At 39.1% G+C, this 20,984-nt stretch overlaps 1 protein-coding gene across 1 annotated transcript in view; it reads right to left on the reverse strand.

Moving 5' to 3' along the window:
• The window catches only part of LOC140714547 (low-density lipoprotein receptor-related protein 1-like), a 1,940,354-nt gene that overhangs the window by 133,041 nt on the left and 1,786,329 nt on the right, over positions 1 to 20,984 (reverse strand). Inside the window, exons 68-69 of the mRNA XM_073025830.1 lie at positions 9,935 to 10,051; positions 941 to 1,047 (exon numbers count right to left, since the gene is read on the reverse strand). Of these exons, the coding sequence (XP_072881931.1) occupies positions 941 to 1,047; positions 9,935 to 10,051 (224 nt within the window). The remainder of the gene's footprint in view (positions 1 to 940; positions 1,048 to 9,934; positions 10,052 to 20,984) is intronic.

A 20,984-nucleotide genomic window follows, 5' to 3' on the forward strand; every position in this document is an offset into this window, starting at 1 on the left:
AAGGATGAATTTGCTATAGAGGGACACCAGCAAAAATTTACAAGTTCAGGGGTTCCCAACTTTTTTTTATGCCATTGACCAATAACATTAAGCAAGGAGAGCATGGGCCCCAGGTTGGGAATCCCTGCACTAGACCAATTTCAGGAAAAGCAGATTTGCAATCTGAATTGAGATTGAATAGACTAGGATGTAATTTTCTTGAATTTAGAAGAACAAGTGATCTGAGCAATACTTTCCAAATGATTATAGGATCCTGCAGGCTACACGCAGACATGCTTTCCCTGTTTGTGGAGTCTAGAACCAGTTATCTCAGTGTCAGATTAAAGAATAGGATATACAAGACTGAGATGAGGAGGAATTTCTTCATGCAAGGAAGAGTGAATCTTTCGAATTCTGTACCCTAGAGAAATGGAGTTATATGTGGGTATAGAGCAAGGAAAGTGTATTGACATAAAAGATGAAGTATGAATGGAAGTCAAGCTCAAAGGGCCAGATAACCTACATCTACCTCTGTTTCCTTTTTAAACGTCTGTTCTTAAATTTAGTATTCTGTAGGGTTAGAGAAGTTGCGTCAATCACTGAAGTGATGGGCAAGAGGATCTAGTGTGGCAGTGTATAGGTGGCTGATCTTGAAAAGTAATGTTTATAAAAGGCAGAGAGAGAGAGGACATTGAGAAATTTATTCTTAGTGGAAAAAAAGATTTGCTGATGGAATGAAACATTGCTTTGCAGAATAGGGTCTGTTGTAGGGTGAATGCATATATTTGGGTCTGACATTCAAATTGGAGTGCCATTATCAGGGCATGGGGATATTATCTGAACAAATTTGAACACAGTGTGAGCCCTAGTCAGGGCTTGAAATAGATGGCACACATTGTACCTAATATTTAATCATCTCTATTTGTCTCTAAAATGAAATAAATGGAGACTGAGCACTTACTTCATCTGAGCTATCAGAACAATCATAATCTCCATCACATCTCCATCTGGCAGCAACACAACGGCCATTAGCACAGGTAAACTCATTCAGGGAGCAAGAGCGCAGTGCTGATAGATAATAAATAAGAAATTAAAATCTCTTAATTGCACAATCCATTTCTTCCAAGGATTTTTTTCTATTATTATACAAACTTGAATCAATTTAGTGGCCTGAATGCAAAGAGTTCTCATGTCACTGTTTTACAAATAACCTTAATGAAGTTTAATAATAATAACCACTACTGCAAACTAACCATGCAAAGGGTTCTGAAGCTATACAAAAATTCGGTGCTTTCTTTTCAAAAGCTGTGAAATACATGAATCATACACTAGTTTTTTTAATGGACAGTGCAGAATTCAATTCCGCCACTGTAAGGAGTTTGCATATTTTGTCAGTTTCTTCCGGTGCTCCAGTTTTCTCCCACATGCCAAAGGTATACATGTTATTAGATTTATTGGTCACAGGGGTATATTTGTGTGGCGCAGGTTCATTGGTCAGGAAGGGCCTGTTATCATGCTGTATCTCTAAATCACAATAAAACCAGACATAGTACTGAGCAAAAGTCTTAGGCACATTTACATACATGTATAGCTGGGTGCCTAAGACTTGCGCAAAGTGCTGTGGTAATTTTATGTATTGCACTGTACTGCTGCTGCAAAGAAAAACAAATGTCATGACATGTAACTAATGACAAACCTAGTTCTGATATGGGTCTCTGTTATGAACTGATAGTGGGAAGGGGGCAGGGAGAGGGGATTCATGGTTAGGGAGAGGGGATTCATTGCTGGGAAAAGGGGAAGGAAAAATAGAGGTTGCGGGAAGTACCAGAGTGACATTATGTATTGGTCAATAAACCAATTGTTTGGAATCAAATGACTTTGCCTGGTGTCTCAGGGCTGGATTTGTCTGTACCACTGCATTCATCATCTCTGGCACTCCTTCTCTGCCACCTGTCCCACACACCTCCCCCAGTGCTTCACCTTCACCAGTGTCACTTGGCCTTGACAGACAATATTCTTTGCTCCTGCCAGGTTTACAAACTGGGTCTCCGCTCCACATTGACAAATATGGCACTGTACAAAAGTCTTGGGCACCATAGCAATATATATAGTATTGTATGTCAAATACTTTAGGGAGTTTGGACAAAAGTATGGGGGGATGTCAGAGGTATTTTTTTAACACAGAGTGGTAGGTGCATGAAGTAAGGGTCATGGCAGAGACATATACATTTAAGAGACTCTTAGAGAGGCACATGAATGAAAGAAAAATGGAGATCTATATGGGAGGGAAGGTTTAGATTGAGTCTGGAGTAGGTTACAGAGTTGGCACTACATCATGGGCTGAGAGGCCTGCATTGTGCTGTACTGTTCTGTTCAAAGCCTAACACATGTTATCTGTGACAGTGTAGCTGTTAATTTATAAAGTTGCATTTTGACTGGAAATGATTATTACTTGTGTGAAGAAAAATACCGAATTTGATAGAACATGAGAAATTCTGCAGATGCTGTTCTTTGCTTCATTTAATCATATACAGTAAACCAAAGTATTACTTGTGCCATATCTACCTCTTGTATTTATATTGCAAGCAATGACTCTAGAAACTAGTCATTTACTTTGGTGTTGCCAAATTTTGGGTGAACGACATATTGGTAAATATTTGATAAGTACATTCATTGGGACCTGCTCTTTGTAGATAATATACATTTGTCTCTCACTCACCAGATGAATCATGGATCAAGTTCTCTGATGCGTACACCAACTCAGTAAGCCAATAGATATCACAGAACAATTTTCCAGACACATAACTCCATGATAATGAAGCTCGGGGCAATGGGGATGATTTTTGTTTTCTTGTTTCAATCCCTATTAACTCACTTGACCTTGACAGACAATGAAAAACCTCCAATATCTTAATTAATGGTCCAAGAACAATATGGCTGCTAACCCTGATCACATGTCTGTCTATTAGACTAATGCTCTCTTCCTTTCAGTACACCTGTGAAAGCTGCATCATATGCTCCAAGAAAGAGCAAAGATTGAAAGGAAAAAATGACCTTCATAGACTTGAATAAGAAGTCTTGGAGCCTTTTGAGATTAACAGGTTACCAAAAAGATCCTTGTAAGAACTAGTCTACTGTCTACGTAACAATACTGGTAATTCATAGGCTTTGCTGGTAGCATCTTGTTGACTGTTGTCAAAGGCTATGTATAAAGGCCAATTTAAGAAATAAAAATATCACCAAATAGCTAAGGAAAGATAAACTGGTTCTGATGGGATGCATCCTAGGGTCCCCTGGTCCTGATGGGATGCATCGCAGGGTGCTGAAGGAATTGGCAGATGATATAGCAAACGCGTTGGCAATCATTTATCAAAACTCTCTCGATTCTGGGCAGATCCCAGCGGACTGGAAGACAGCAAATGTCACACCACTTTTTAAAAAAGGATGTAGGTAAAAGACGGGCAACTATAGGCCAGTGAGCTTAACATCTGAAGTTGGAAAAATGCTTGAAGCTGTCAGTAAGGAAGAAATAGTGAAACATTTAGAAAGGCGTGGTTCCATTAGACAGAGGCAGCATGGATTTAGAAAGGGCAGGTCCTGTTTGACAAACTTACTGGACTTCTTTGAGGACATAATGAGTGCAATGAATAGAGGAGAACAGGTGGATGTTGTATACATGGATTTCCAGAAGGCGTTCGATAAGGTGCCGCACAAGAGACTTATAAATAACATTCGTAAGCATGGAGTCAGAGGAAATGTATTGGCATGGATAGTGGATTAGTTAACCGATAGGAGGCAGAGAGTTGGTATAAACAGGTGTTTCTCTGGTTGACAGTCTATGGTGAGTGGGGTGTCGCAGGGATTGATGCCGGGCCTGCAGCTGTTTACCATTTACATTGATGATTTGGAAGAGGGAACTGACTGTAACATAGCAAAATTTGCTGATAACACTGAACTGAACGGAAGAGCAAGTTGTACAGAGGATGTGGAGAGACTTCAGAGAGACATAGATAGGTTAAGTGAGTGGGCCAAGGTGTGGCAGATAGAATACAATGTTGGTAAATGCGAGATCATCCACTTTGGAAGGAATAATAGAAGAGCAGATTATTATTTAAATGTTGAAAGATTGCAGCATGCTGTTGGGCAGAGGGACCTGGGAGTGCTTGTGCATGAATCGCAAAATGTTGGCTTGCAGGTAGAGCAGGTTACAAAGAAGGCAAATGGAATGTTGGCCTTCATTGCTAGAGGGTTTGAACCAAGAGCAGGGAGGTCATGCTGCAACAACACAGGGTACTGGTGAGGCCGCATCTGGAGTACTGTGTGCAGTTCTGGTCTCCATACTTGAGGAAAGATATACTGGCTTTGGAGGCAGTGCAGAGGAGGTTCACCAGGTTGAATCCAGGGATGAAGGGGTTAACCTATGAGGAGAGATTGAGTCGCCTGGGACTATACTCTCTGGAGTTCAGAAGAATGAGAGGGGATCTTATAGAAACATACACAATTTTGAAAGGGATAGATAAGATAGAAATAGGAAAGTTGTTTCCATTGGTAGGTGAGACTAGAACTAAGGGACATTGCCTCAAGATTCAGGGGAGAAGATTTAGGATGGAGATGAGGAGAAACTGTTTTTCCCAGAGAATGGTGAATCTGTGGAATTCTCTGCCCAGGGAAGCAGTTGAGGCTTCTTCATTAAATATATTTATGAAACAGTTAGATAGATTTACCTAGTAATGGAATTAAGGTTTATGGGGAAAAGGCAGGTAGATGGAGCTGAATTTACAGACAGATCAGCCATGATCTTATTAAATGGGGGGCAGACTCGATGGGCTGGATGGCCTACTCCTGCTCCTATTTCTTATGTTCTTATGTAAACATTTGATAGGACGAGTGATGGTAAGAGTTCACCACATTGGTTGTCACTTATCTGTTGTCACTTGACTTCGTAACGATGAGATATGACCATTCCTATAGGGCTTGGCAGGATGAATGTACAGTTTGCTTTTCCTGAGGTAACATTTATCAGGGGTTAAAGTTGCAAAGTAATGGGCCAGCTGTTCAGGACACAGTTGAGAAAGTATGTCGTTACCCGAAGGGTGGTAGATCTTTGGAATTTGTTTCTGAAGTGGGCAGTGAAACCTCAGTCTTTGAGTATATCTGAGATGGAGATTGATAGAATTTTGGGATACTAAGAAAATCAACAGATATGGGGTTAATGCAGAGAAGTCATGACAGGGCAAATAAATCATGCAGGCACAGGGTGCCAAATAGCCTATGTTTGCTTTTGTTTCTTATGTAAAAATGTAAGCGCAATGGCCTGATGTAGCAATGAGGTCAAATACGTTCTTAAAGAGTTCAAGATTTACAATGTTGAATGAGAGACTACTGCTTAAAATCACACAATCAAGAAAGAAAAGGCTGGTGCAGTTGTTGCAGTGAGTGAGATGGCCAAGGGCAAGCCTGAAAATATGGAATGCTCCATCCTCTGTAGACAAAAGGAAACTTAGTCACAGTGAATGAATGTGCCACTCAGGCATCTGGCACTTCGCCCACAATGCACAATGGCTGACTGACGTTTTTACTTCTTTTATCTGTCAAAATGTTTGATGACTCTCATTTAGTGAACCTCGCTGTACAGAAATTAGACAAGATTTTTTCTTCACATGAGTGAATATATTTCAGATGTAATTTTTGTTGTTGTAAATGCTTTGGGGTTTCCGGCTGGGAGGTACAAATATGTTTTAAGAGCAATAAATGGACTTTCCTGATTATATAGAATACTGCCTTGCACCTCATTAAGCAAAAGCAATCTATAATATGTTGCTACACAACACAAATCAGATACCTTGAGCTCATCTAAAAATTTTTAAGCTGATTTCCTAAATTGTACTGTCTCATTAATTCAAAAAATTCATGCTTCCAATGAAGGCTCTTTATCCAGAAACATTAACTGTTTCTCCTTCCATAGATGAGTGTTTCCAGTAATTTCTGTTTTTTTAAAAAAAATTTATTTTAGATTTCCAACATCTGTAGTTTTCTGGGTTTTTTTGCTTATAAAAGGTCAGGGTGTCGGGGTCAGAGGTGAGGGACAGGCTTGCTGCTCTGCGACGTTTACTCGTCTCTGCACTGATCCAAAACTAATAGGGTTCTGAATTGGCTGCACTGATGCCTGGCAGAGCACTTACTTTTGTGAACTTCAGTTCTGAATGCAATTGGCTTACTTTAATTGTTTGCACAATTTGTTTCTTTTTCTCTGCATACTGAGCATTTGTCGCTCTTAGTTTACTCTACTGAGTTCTATGTGGTTTTTGTGTTTTGCGGCTGCCTGATAGGAGATGAATCTCAAGGTTGTGTGAAGTATACATATTTTGATAATAAATGCATTTTCAACTTTGAACTTTGACTGAAACTGATTCTCAATCCCACAAAAGCCAAATTTTAAAATTCTCATGTTCATGCCTTCACAATCTTGCACTGTCTTCTCTATGTCACCTGCTGGTGCCTGTGAAGCACATGGGTTGTCAAAACCTGATCCTTTGGACATTCCTTCAGGACATAATTGACTAAAATAACTGAAGTTTACTACTTAAATCTCCAATTTGACCTTGAATACTTTTTGTTCACGTTCACAAAGCTCTCTTTGACAAAATGTATATGATTCACCAATAACATGTAAGTTTAAGGACAATGACAGACAACTCCACAACCTCCCTTCCATCTACTCTGGCATTTATTCCACATAGCAATTTGAAAATGAAATCTGGCAATGTGAAAGGTTATCTTGGAACACTCAGCATTCAGGCAACAAATATAGAAAAGGATGCCAAGATAATGTTTCATCAGAACTGGAAATGCTGGCAAAGAACATTATCTCAGTTTCTTTCTCCACAGATGCTGGCTGACCTGCTGAGTGCTTCTGGTATATCTTTTTTGCTTTAACATTCTCTATAAGATTTAAAAATCTCAGCCAAGTATTTTGAACTACAGCATCTGCAGAATTTCTCACGTTTATGTTTTTCTACTTTGTTGGTTAATTTAAAGAAAGATTTACTAATTATCTAATGAACCCTGGGCCATTAATAATTTTATTTTGAAATTCAATGCCTAATCTCACAGGGTTGCAGAAAGATTTAGCTGGTGCCAGTTAAAGCATACTTTAATTTATATATTTTTAAATCAAATTAGCAACAAAATTGTTCACGGCAATTAACAAAAAATCAAAATGTCACATTGGAGAGATGCAGTTTCTAATTATTCTTTGTATGTGTGCATTGCCTCTGAACAACCTGAAGATATACATTAAAAATGTTTTTGAAAAGTATTATCATTGACAGGAAGGTCTACATGGAGAATTTCTGTCCAATTTCTCTTCAAGTTTAAGAATATACATATATAATCAGAAGAAAATGTTATAAATCCACTATTTTATCCAAATGAGCGACTTCATATTTTTTGCCATCTTCATTTTATATTTTTTTCAAGGATTTTATTCCATGCCAGTACTTGAGCCTCTATCTTCATTCTTTGTAATTTTTGAATGTTGGTTTTTGTTGTATGTCATGTTAACACACCGTAGCAAATTCCCAATGCATATAAATGTATATGGCAAATAAAGTTGATCCTTGATGTGCAGTCTGGAGCAGCTGCTTGCCTACTTGGTACCTTTCAATTAAAACAATCTAGACCTGAACATACTGACTTGGAAAGTTGATACCGGCTTCAGTAAGTCAGCTATGTCATGTTTACCTGTTTTCCTTGAAGCAGTACATGCAGCATCTGGGGAGCGGTTTGATAACTATGGAGGGGTTTATTGGAGTTTTGGAAACTCACATTGATGAGAAAATAGAAGGCTTGCTCAAAAGATTCAAAGTTACTTAAGGGCAACTTTCCAAACTTCTGCTTTTTAAAATTCTTAATTCACTGTAGTGGCAGCTGGTGGTTTTTTTTGTCAGGGGAGACATATACAGTATTATGCAAGTTTAACCAAGTTAAGTCTGTCACCATGACAATGGATTCTTTGTGCATAAAAAAGCAACATTGATTAGCAATTTAATTGAACAAAGCATATAAAACTGTGGCTACAAGAGCAGGTCAAAATCTTAATATCCTCCAGAGTAGCACAAATACTAACACTCCAGAGTTACCTCACTGTATACAAGGCAACATGATGGAAAATTCTTCACTTGCATAGATAAGTGCAGGTCTAACCATATTTTCAATATTCAATTAAATTCAGGAGAATAGGGTCCAATTGTTCAGCACTCCATCCATCACCAGAAGCAGTCATTATTTTTATCTCTATGATTGTAATTTATATAGCCAAGGAGATGCGATACAGAAAACATCAAGATTTCTTTGAAAGTATCTTCTGAACACATGTTGAATAACTCATAGAAAGAGGGCAATAGGTATTAACAGCAAATTCCCCTCTAAGTTGCATACTATCCAAACTGGAAATTTATTGTCAGCTGTTTTTATTACTAAGTCAAAGTCTTGGTATTTTCCACCCAGCAGCTCTATGGGAGCATCTTAAATCCAGTTCAAAAGAGAAGCTCAGCACTAACTACTCAAGAGAAAGTAGCTACAGCTAATACATGCTACTCTTGACAGTACCCTGTGAATAAATTAAAGCGAAGAACCTAGATACAGCAAAGCAGAACAACACACACAAAACACTAGAGGAACTTAGTAGTCCTGATGAAGGATCTCGGCCGAAATTGCTGACTGTACCCTTTTCCATAGATGCTGTCTGGCCTGCTGAGTTCCTCCAGAATTTTGAGTGTATTGCTTGAATTTTCAGCATCTGCAGATTTTCTCTTGTTTGAGATGGTAAAACAGAAACGGGACCCTGATTACCTAATGGAAAAGCTTGAAGAGTTAAATGAAATCCAAAAGCCTAAAAAAAAAGTCAACCATGTGATTTTCATATGGGATTGCGTGGGAAGTTCAGACGTTAGTAAATACCCTAAAGCTTATAGATATTAAAGGAGATAATTTATAGAAGTAAAAGGAAATAATAAATATAACATGAGATAAATACACTCAGTGATCACTTTATTAGGTACCTCCTTTACTTAATAAAGTGGCATTAAGTGTATGTTCACGGTCCGTCGCTGCTGCAGCCTATCCACTTCAAGGTTTGTTGTGCATTCAGAGTTACTCTGCTACACACCACTGTAATATGTTTGTTTATTTGAGTTACAGTTGCCTTCCTGTCAGCTTGAACTAGTCTGGCCATTCTTCTCTAACCTCCCTCATTAACAAGACTTTTTCGAGCACAGAACTGCCACTCACTGGATTTTTTTTTTGTTTTTCACACCATTCTCTGTAAACTCTAGAGACTGTTGTATGTGAAAATCCCTGCAGATCAACAGTTTCTGAGATACTCCTCAAACCACCCCATCTGGGACCAACTATCATTCCACGGTGAAAGTCACTTAGATCACATTTCTTCCCCATTCTGATGTTTGGTCTGAACAACAACTGAACCTCTTGACCATGGCTGCATGGTTTTATACACTGAGTTGCTGCCACAACTCAGATTGGTTGATTAGATGCTTGCATTAATGAGCTGGTGTCCCTAATAAAGTGGCCATTGAATGTATGTGTACAAAATAGAATGTTGAGTATTTATGCTAATAAGTAATGATTACACTCATGATGCTCATGGACATTGGCCTGTCTTTAATGATACATCTCTTCCTATATTCCTTTCATCTCAGAAGCATCACTGATATTTTCAAATCAGTGTGTGTTTCCAGAACTCCAATAAACTCCTCCATAGTAATTTTCTTCTTCCTCTACTTTCAACGATTTTCACTGGAGTCACTAACACTCTCAGCATAGAATGTGAGTGCAACGCTGTGTCGTCCAGGCAACAGAATACAACATGATCCATTTTACGAGTACTGTCAATACTGGGAATGTTTTCACATAAATAAGCAAGTGGTCAACTTACCGCATGATTCCTCATCAGAATTATCTCCACAGTCGTTATCATAATCACACTGCCAATGTCCAGGTACACAACGATTGTTTTTGCACCGGAATTGATATGGCTCACACGTTCTTTCATCTGAAAGGCAGTTAGGTCATGTTGAAGTTTATAATTTCAAAATATTTAAACCTGAAGCACACATTCCTTTATTAACCATTTAAATCAACCTCTTCACATTTCAAATCATTAGAAGCAGACATTAGAAGCAGAACTGAGCCATAAGGATATCCACTACAATTTCAAGTTTAACTTAATGACACATTATAAAACAACTTCAAAAAACAATTGTACATAATTTTTTATCACACATATCATCTTATCACTGGGGATGGCATTCTGTTGTGATTAGATACTCATTACTTCGTAAATAATATATTTTTCAAATAATTGAATAATTGTTCTAACAGTATTCAGTTCAAGAAGAAAAACCCAACCAATTCAGCAACTTCACTCTTTTCAATAAAATTTCAATGTGATCAGTATCATTAAATCAGCTAATGGGAACAGTTTGATTTGGCACGCTCTCAGCAATGTTTGCACTTCATCTGCCAAGGAATTTTCACAACTGAATTGCCTTTTTGTTGGTAATTATTCATGAGATAATCCCTTTCTCCAGATGCAGCACAAGCCACTTTTGTGGATTTCACAATTCAATGAGCAAAAATAAATGTTTTATTGTGTTGCCTGACTGGTGTTTAGTTCTTCAGAGTTCTGGTTGTTATACTCATCATCATCATTATGTGCCATGCCTTCTTCTGGGCAGTGTCTTTACAAGATGGGTGACCTCAGCCATCGACACACCCTTCAGAGATTGTCCACCTGGTGTCAGTGGTCACATAACCAGTACCTGGGATATGCACCAGCTATCCCCATGTTTTCACAAGCCCAGCAGCATACTTTCTGCGAAGGCTGAAAGTATCTCCCATCCCCCCAATCCTCATCACATTCTACAGGGGTTGTATTGAGAGCATCCTGAGCAGCTGCATCACTGCCTGGTTTGGAAATTGCACCATCTCAGATCGCAAGACCCTGCAGCGGATAGTGAGGTCAGCTGAGAAGATCATCAGGGTCTCTCTTCCAGCCATTACGGACATTTACACTACACGCTGCATCCGCAAAGGAAACAGCATTATGAAGGACCCCATGCACCCCTCATACAATCTCTTCTCCCTCCTGCTGTCTGGGAAAAGGCTCCGAAGCATTCAGGCTCTCACAACCAGACTATGTAACAGTTTCTTCCCCCAAGCTATCAGACTCCTCAATACCCGAAGCCTGGACTGACACCTTGCCCTATTGTCCTGTTTATTATTTATTGTAATGCCTGCACTGTTTTTGTGCACTTTATGCAGTCCTATGTAGGTCTGTAGTCTAGTGTAGTTGTGTGCTTTTTTTTCTCTGTTTTTTTTTACGTAGTTCAGTCTAGTTTTTTTACTGTGTCATGTAACACCACGGTCCTGAAAAATGTTGTCTCATTTTTACTATGCACTGTACCAGCAGTTAGGGTCGAAATGACAATAAAAGTGACTTGACTTGACTTGACTTGACCCTGATCAGGATAATTGACCCATGGAATAGTAACAGTGAATTCCATATCACTGCAGGTTGGAAGTAACTAGATTAGATTCATAAAGTTATAGAGTAATATAGGATGCAAATAAAGTTTTTGGTTCAACTACTCCACACTAGTCACAGCATCTTACCTGCTATTGCCAGTTACCTGATTTCAGCCTGTATCTCTCCAAGCCCCTCCCCCTCTTTGTACCCATCTTAATGCCTCTTAAATGTTGCAAATGTATCCACCCTGACCACTTACTCTGGCAGTCCTTGCAGGCACTCTCTATCATTTGTAAGGAAGTTACCTTTCAGGTTTGTTTTAAGTTTTTCCCCTTTTATCCTCCATCTGTGCCCTCTAGTTTCGAATACCCCAACACTAATGAATGAACACTATGACCAAACACCTCATTCATTCCCCACATTAATTTATAAATTTCTGTGAGGTCTCTCCTGATCTTCCTGTGCTCCAGGGGATAAATATCCAACTGACCGATCTCTATATATAGCTCAAGCCTTTAGTCCAGGCAACATCCTCGTAAATCTCTTCTGCGCTCTCTCCAACTTGACAACATCTTTCTTCTTTACAGCCTGACTGAAACCAGACATGATACTACAAGTGTGGCCCCACTGATTATTTGTATGACTGCAATGGAATGACCCTACTCCTGAACTCAATGCCCTGACTACTGAAGGCCAGCTGAACACATTCTCTGAGTAAACTATTCACTTCTACTCCAAGGTGCTTTCTGTTCCAGAACACACTCAGCGTTCTGTTATTGACTGCATACCCTGGTTCTATTATGGTTCGACTATTCAAAATGCAACACTTCATACCTATATTACTTTAAATCCTTTTACCATTCCTCATCTGATCTCCTTAACTGATCACTATCTCTTTGCATTTCGTTGTAATCTGCTTCACTATGTACAAGACACCTAATTTAGTATCATCAGCAACTTGTTTATCATGCTATGTACGTTCATATCCAAATCACTTACCTAAATAGTAACAGAGGTCCCAACATTAACACCTATGCCATCCAGCTTGTCATAGGCTTCCAGAGAATCAATCTTCAGCCATCATCCTCTGTTACCTATTGTTGAGCCAATTCTGAATCCACCTCACTAGCTCCCCCTGAATCCTATGCCAGCCAACCTTCCAATTCAGCCTGCCAGGTGGGACTTTGTCAAAGGCCTTACTAAAGTTCATGTAGACAACATCCACTGCCTATCTTCATCTATCCCCCCAGTTACTTCTTTGAAAATCAACTAAAATTTTAATTAGACATGATATCCTATAAACAAAACTCTGCTAACTATTCCTTTCCAGGCCTTGACAATCCAAGTGATGGTAGACTATGCCATATCGACCACTGCATTGGTGCTGCTTCCTGCACCTACGCTAAGCTTGTCGACTGCATAAATTTCCTCCCTGCCCTCTAATTCACTTGGTTCATTTCTGACATCTCCCTCCCTTTTCTCGATCTCTGTCTCCATCTCTGGAGACAGTCTATCTACTGATAAATTTTATAAACCCACTGACTCTCACAGCTATCTAGACTATACCTCATCCCACACTGTCATTTATAAAAGATGCCATTCCCTTCCATCATTTCCTCCATCTCCACCACATCTGCTCTCAGGATGAGGCTTTTCATTCCAGAGCTACTGAAATGCCATCCTTCTTTAAAGAAAGGGGCTTCCCTTCCTCCATGATCAACGCTGCTATCACTCACATCTCTTCCATTTTGTGCACATCTGCCCTCACTCCATCCTCCCACTGACACACCAGAGATAGTGCTCCTCTTGTCCGCACTTACCACCCCACTAACCTCCATGTCCAGCACATAATTTTCTGTAACTTCCGCCTTCTCCTATGGGATCCCACCACCAAGCACATCTCTCCTTTGCACTCACTTACTGTTTTCCCTAGGGATTGCTCCCTACACAACTCCCTTGTCCACTTGTCCCTCCCCTCTGATCTCCCTCCTGGTACTTATCCTTTCAAGCGGAACAAGTGCCACACCTACCCCTACACCTCTTCCCTCACTAACATTCAGAAGTCCAAAGGGTCCTTGTAGGTGAGGCAGCACTTCACCTGCAACTCCGTTAGGGTCATCTACTGTATCCGGTGTACCCAGTGTGGCTCCTGTATATTGGTGAGACCTGACGTAGATGAGACACTGTGTCGCCAAGCACCTTCTGTGATGGAAAGTGGAATCTCTCAGTGGCCACTCATTTAATTCTACTTCCCATTCCTTCTCTGACATGCCACTCTATGGCATCCTCTACTTCCACAATGAGGCCACACTCAGGTTAGAAGAGCCGCACATTATATTCCATCTGGGTAGCCTCCAATCTGATTGCTCGAAAATTGATTTCTCGAATTTCCAATAACAGCTCCCTCCCTTTACTATTTCCCAATCTTGTTTCCCAGTCTCACTTTATCTCCTTACTAGCCCATCATCGCCCTCTGGTGTTCCTCCCTCTTCCCTTTCTTCCATGGTCTTCTGCCCTCTCCTATCAGATTCCCCCTTCACCAGCCCTTTATTTCTTTCTCCAATCAACTTTCTCCAGATCTTTACTTCACCCCTTTCCCTGCCCCGGTTTCACCTATCACCTTGTACTTCTTCCTTCACTCCCCCAACCATTCTACTCTGACTTCTCTTCTTCCATTCCAGACCTGATGAAGGGTCTCAGCCTGAAACATCAACTGTGTACTCTTTTCCATAGAATTTCCCCCAGTAACTTCCTGCAAATGAAGGGAAAAAGGGCTCATTTCCTGCAAAAAGGGTTCACTGCCCTTTTGCTCTCCGGTCTATCCTTGCCACTCATGAAACATTGCAGGAGACTGAAACATCAAGACAGTAGGCAGTGTGTGCTGAAAATTGGAAGAAGGACCCTCTTCTCAACCAAACCTGAGAAGCACCAGCTACCCCCATGTTTTCACAAGCCCAGCAGCATCTCTACTTTCTGCGAAGGCTGAAAGTATCTCCCACCCCCCCCCAATCCTCATCACATTCTACAGGGGTTGTATTGAGAGCATCCTGAACAGCTGCATCACTGCCTGGTTCGGAAATTGCACCATCTCAGATCGCAAGACCCTGCAGCAGATAGTGAGTGAGCACCTTGAGTTGGGAGACTCGAAGAAGTGATGCAGAAGATTGGAACATATAAATATCGAGCTCCTGGACTCCCAGTCTGGTTAAACTTAGTCTCATGGTATACTATTCAGTTCAAAAATATCACAATTATATTCATCAGATCTTTCTTTATCATCAGTGTGCAAGTGAATAAAGAAATAACCTTTTTATGTTATCAGTGCTGTTTAATTGTTCTTTTGTTCTCCCACATCACAGCTGATTTGTGGGAAATTAGGAGCCATTTCATTGTTAAAATTTTGATATTAAATGTTTAGTCATTAATAAATCATCTTCTTTAAATCACTTATGAAGGTTTTCCCATTAGCAACCAGTAAAATTCCCAAATACTGTGGGGGACGGGGAGTGATAATGTCGTTCCTTCGTTCAAAAAATTCAATGGATGGTTCAATTTAGTATCAGCGAATGTATACAGTATGCAACCTGAAATTCTTACTCTTCACAGACATCCGTGAAACAAAAAAAAAAATCCCAAAAAATGAATGATAGAAACATCTGAACCGCATAGCTCCCTCTCCCCCTGCCATGCACCAGTATCAGCAAAAGCATCGGCCCTCCCAATTTCACCAGAAAAGGGAAGAGTGGTCCCAGCTGAACTGTAGTCTTTGATGAACTCTGGATCAAAGACTCCTTGGGGAGCTTTGTGAGTTGGGGGGAAGGGACGATCGGTGCTTTTTTTGGTGTGGGGAGAGGGTTAACTGTTTTGCTGCTGCTTGTGCTTTAGCCATTCATTCTTTGGGGATTTCTCCTGTTTTGTGGACATCTGCGAAGAGTAAGAATTTCTGGTTGTATACTCTATACATTTTCTGATAATAAATTGAACCACTGAACCTTTTTGAATAAAGGAACAATATTATCCCCCTCCCCTCCCGTCTTTGTGAATGTCACTGGTTACTAGTGACAAAATATTCAGAAATGACTTATAAATGACCGAACATTTAACATCAAAATTTTAACAATGAAATGGTTCCTAACATCCCACAAAGCAGCTGTGATGTGGAAGGACAAAAGAACATTGAACAGCATTGATAACATAAAAGGTTATTCATTTTATTCACTTGCATATTGATGAAAAAGAAGGATGGTGATTGAAGACAGATGAATATAATTGTGATATGTTCCAACTGAACAGACCTTTAGTATACCATGATATTAAGTTCAACCTGTTAGCAGTACAAGTAATGAGATATTACTTGGACACCAACTGGACTCCATGAACCTGAGATGCATTTCTTTTTGCTGAAATTGTCTTTGAAAGTTCAGTCGCTGAATGTAGATTGATTGCTGGCAGACGTAAGATAAAATGCCAGTCATCTAATGATCACTGGCCCTGTCAAGAGCAACACTACTCTTCATAACAACTTGTCACACTTCTCTGAATGCACAAGGGCAGGTCATTCTTAAACAGTACTGTGATGTGAATGTGAATTTACTTTTGCACTCATACTTTCAAAAACATACTGCTGGTTTGTACTGTCATTTAAAATGAAGTCAAGACTGCATAACACCTGCTGGTGTGATTTGAAAGCGACAGTGAACATTCCAAGTTGTGGTTTAAGTGTAAGGCCTTGTGAATAATTCATGACAGACCAATGGCATTTCGCATCCAAGAATTATAGTGTTTATAGATCACAGTAGAAGCATAAACCACAAAACATTAATGATTTTCAGACTTGACTGGTGTTTATTAATCCATTCATGTTCAATATTTTGAGATAAAGCAAGGTTTCTCAAGAGGCTTCACCAAAAGGATCATAACCTTGTTGTGGTTTTGAGGCTTGTGTGCATCAATGACCTAGAGAGCAATATTGGCTGGAGTTAGGGTCTTATGCCTTGGCTCTTGGTAGGGTCACCAATGCTAAATGAGCCAAAGGGTAGAAGCCAGGCTAAGAGTGGTCCACTGGGCCTCCACATTCAAGGGTTCAGCTTAGGGTTAACAACCCTGACTGATAAAACAAAATTGTTACGGACACAGCAATGAAGAATCCTTCTAACTCTGGAGCCAATGGCATTCCTGAGTTTCCACCTGGGACATGTATGATTGACAGTGGTAAATACCAAGAGGAAGCTACTGAGATGATGAAGGAAGCCCTGAACACTGCCAGAGATAGATGACCTTCATTGCTGCCCCAAACAGCAGTGGCATATTAGGCAGTAAGTAAGTCAGTTTCCAAGAGGCCGGCTTAAAACTATTGTGAAAGAGATTTGTAAAGTAAAAATGTCTAATAACTTTGACCAAGTCTTGAATCCAGTGAAAAATGTTCTGTGATCTCTTCTCTCAATATACAAAACAATATGAAATGTTAATGTAAACTATTAGAATATACAAGCTCAACTTAATGGTTATGAAGAAAGGTGTGTGAAGTATATGAATATTACATGTAAATATTATAGCTACATTTAAAGCAGAAACAATTATTCCAATTATAACAAGCTAAAAATGGCCAAACATTAATGCTGATCAACAGTGGATTCTAAACTTAGATACACAAATATTCTCAAGGCATTTTCCTCTACTGGCAGCTCACAAGACGCATGCCAGAAGGATCAAGATTGATGGAACTCACTGACAGAATCAAAATAACCCAGCTGCACAATGATTATCAGCAGATAGCACCACACCAGGAAAACAGAGTCTTCATAGATAAATCTAATGTGTTTTTAAATATTGTAAAACATTTAATGTAGATTTATATTTATGAATAAAATTTTTAACAAGGGCTGTGAACACTTTGTGAGATTTTATAAGTATTCTCATATTTCCACTTTTCTTTGTGATGTAAATGAAATTAATTCAGCCCATCAACATTGGCTCACAGACATTGTACTTACTTTTCTATATCATGTTCCTTCCCACTTGTTCATTAACTCCTCTCCTTCATCTATCATTCTCTTGCCAGGCACTTACATTAGAATTAATTTACAAATAGCCAATTAATATAATGACCAGCTCATTTACATACAGTAAGTCTGTGGGACAGGTCTCCCATTTGAAGCATATCTCCAGGATGTACTGAAGAGAATTTTACAAAGTCATTGTTGTGTGAGTTTCACTTCAAATCCAGGATATGTCAGGAGGTTTGACTGGTTACTCACAAGTGGTGTATACTTCTGACTGAATTTGCCAATTTTTTGCAATAAGCCACCACTTATTTGAATTAATAAAATTGAGGCAGATCATTATATTTACACATTTAAGGAGTGTATTTAATACAAAAGATAATTTATCAAACAATTCTTTTTAAAAGGGTATGTTCTTGGATTGTTTGACTTTTACTAATGTAAGGGGTTTCTTCTTTATGTTACTACGTATGTAAATCAAAATGGCTTCTTGTTATGTTTAACATAAGAATGCTTCTTTGTTGGGGTAACTGGTGAGAGAGTGCTTTCTCTCGCAGCTTGTTTGGGTTATAATTACTGATCACGAGAATTGTATTCATTTGTTAAACAATTGGGATAGATGTTATTCTTTCTTGTGGGTCTGTAAGCTAGTGTTGCGTGGGCTTTTGGGGAGGTCGAGGAGGAGACTGCGAGGAAGGAGGACGTGCGGGATGCACTCTGGTCAACCACCGAGGTTGGTACCAGGCACCAGGTTGAGGAGGTCGGAGAAGATCGAATAGTGGACTGAAGACTTCGATAATTGAGTTCCAATTGTGCATGAATTGATTGAACTCTGATAAGTTTTGGCGCCTTTTCTTTCTTTTCTTTTGTATATATTGTATTGCTATTAATTACCTAGTTCTAGTAAAATTTATAAAGTGTATTTTGTAATCGTACATGGTGTGTGGTCTGATATTGAGTGTGCGAGTTGGTAACAGTGTGCATTTCACAGCATCCACGCATACGGGAGACACGGTTTGGCGGGTTGTCGGATTTTTCCCCTAGACATACATCAGCCAATAGCATGAGCATTAGACTAATATGCAAACTAAAGCAACAATTCAATGCAGAAAATGTTTACAATTCCTACCATAATTTATGTTTCGATTTCAAACTGCACACAATGAAAAAAATCACTTCTGAGGATTTTAAATTCCTTTTCTCTTTCATCACAAAACTGGACTGATTAGAAGTGAACTTAATGAATAAAAATATCTGAACATGAACAAATAACTTGGTTTTGATTAAAAAATGAGTGATGATGTTGGCCTTTATTGATGCCAGTTTTCAGATTGTTTCACATGTGAGGACGGACTTCACAGCAAAGCAAATGTTCAATGAAGCTAACATAACTAGAGGATAATTATGATGATCTGCATGTGCATCACTAACTGAAAGGATGTTGCTACATGACATTGGGAAATATGATTTGATTATGTTAATTGTATCTATTGTGCCATTGATCAGAACTAATTAAGGTCAAAACTGATGCAAAGATTTTCACGAAGTTCATTACAAATAGTAAGAACTCAGAATGATGTGATTATTCATAACTGTCTCAAGCATCTATTCTTTGATAACATATAACAAGATCATATAGTAAAATATAAATCATTCCAGGAAGCTTTATGGATATTTGGTCAAACAATGTTTGTTGCAGTCACAGAAAATGAAAATAGGATATAAATGACAAAAAAGTTTGGTTACAGATATTATGGATTATTGGAAAGGAGCAACTTGAGAAGTGGAAGCAGGAATAAGCCATTCAGTTCCCCATACCCGCTTTGCCATCCAATAATGTAATGGTTGATCTACCTCAATAACCCTTGCTGCACTACGCTATACCTTTAATACCCTAAATAGCCAAACATCTAGATTTTAAAAAATTCTACTGTTCTAGGTTCTAAATGATCAATCCTTTATTTTTAAAACCCTCATTCTGGATGCCCTAGACAAACTTTATCCTCACGTTTCAAATGTTGAACTGGGGAAGAATTTTGTATCATTAGAGCTTAAGACCATAAGATATACAAACAGAATTAAGCCATTTGGTCCTTCAAGTCTGCTCCACCATTTCATCATGGCTGATCCATTTCCCTGTCAGCCCCAATTTCCGGTCTTCTCCCTGTATCCCTTCATGCCCTGACTAATCAAGAATCTAACAACCTCTGTCTTAAAAATACCTAATGACTTGGCCTCCACAGGAATTTCACAGCTTCACAGCTCTCTGGCTAAAGATATTCCTCTGTTCTAAATGTACATCCCTTTATTCTAAGGCTGTGTACTCTGCCACCGTATGTTTCTATAAGATTACATATTATTTTTCTATTAACTCAGGTAACATAGGTCATCTGCCCCTCAGACACAGGTATACAACCTGCTGCATGTTTATTGCATTCCCATTCAACTACATCCATTTTTTGGTTAGGAAGTTGTGACCTGTGGATAATTTTCCAGGCAAATATGAGTGGTGGTGCTAAGTAAAAGATTAAAGGACAAAAGAATGTAAATGTTTTAAATGGGAATTCTGGAGATTAAAATCTTGGATGCCAATGGTACAACTGTTGATGATAGGACAATCCAGTTGAGGAATGCACAAGTATTGGAAGGACATGGACATCTCAGTGAGCTGTAGAAACTGGAGAAACTTCCTGGGATAGACACAGTGAAACCACAATGCAATTTGAAAATAAAGGTGAGAATTACAAATTAAGTCATTGCCTAAGGAACTAGTTTAAATCAGTATGCAAAGGGGAAATGAATATTAGATTGGTCGCTGAATGCCAACATGAAAAAAGGTTTAGATGACCTAAATCTGGTGAATGGTTGACTGAAGGAGAAAACCTTGGTGTCTGTTAGAATGACCAAGTTTAGAAGTAACAAATAAGTGACTGTAAAGTCACTTACATAAATATAAAAAGGTGCTTATTTTATTCAATGTTGGTATATGGCCATAAATGTGAAGGCCAATGCCAATTGCCAGTATATAGTTGCTTGTGACAAGGTGGCTATGATCTATCTCAGTGAACCTATGCAGTCCTTCTGGTGAAAGCTCTCATGAAGCAGAATATTCCAGAATTTAGACCCATTGATGTTGAAGGAATGATATTTACATCATTCTCAATTCTTTCACTGAACCCATGCACATCAGAGCATTATAACTATCTGTACTTTTGGCATATAATCTGATTCATCTTGAAAAGTGGCTGTAGTTCAAGGATAACCATAGCAACACCACTGTCACAATCGCTGCTTGAAAATATCAGAAGTTCTTTGTGGCCACAGGTGATCCAAAGTAGTTTTGTATGAAGAGGAACTTTCTGTCACTTGTTCTGAGTTACTTTGCCAGCATTGGCTTCATTTCCCCTCCCCACACATCTACATTCCCCCTCACTTGTTTCACCTATCATTTTCCA

The sequence above is a fragment of the Hemitrygon akajei genome, chromosome 2 (assembly GCF_048418815.1).
Source record: "Hemitrygon akajei chromosome 2, sHemAka1.3, whole genome shotgun sequence".
Lineage (NCBI taxonomy): Eukaryota > Metazoa > Chordata > Chondrichthyes > Myliobatiformes > Dasyatidae > Hemitrygon > Hemitrygon akajei.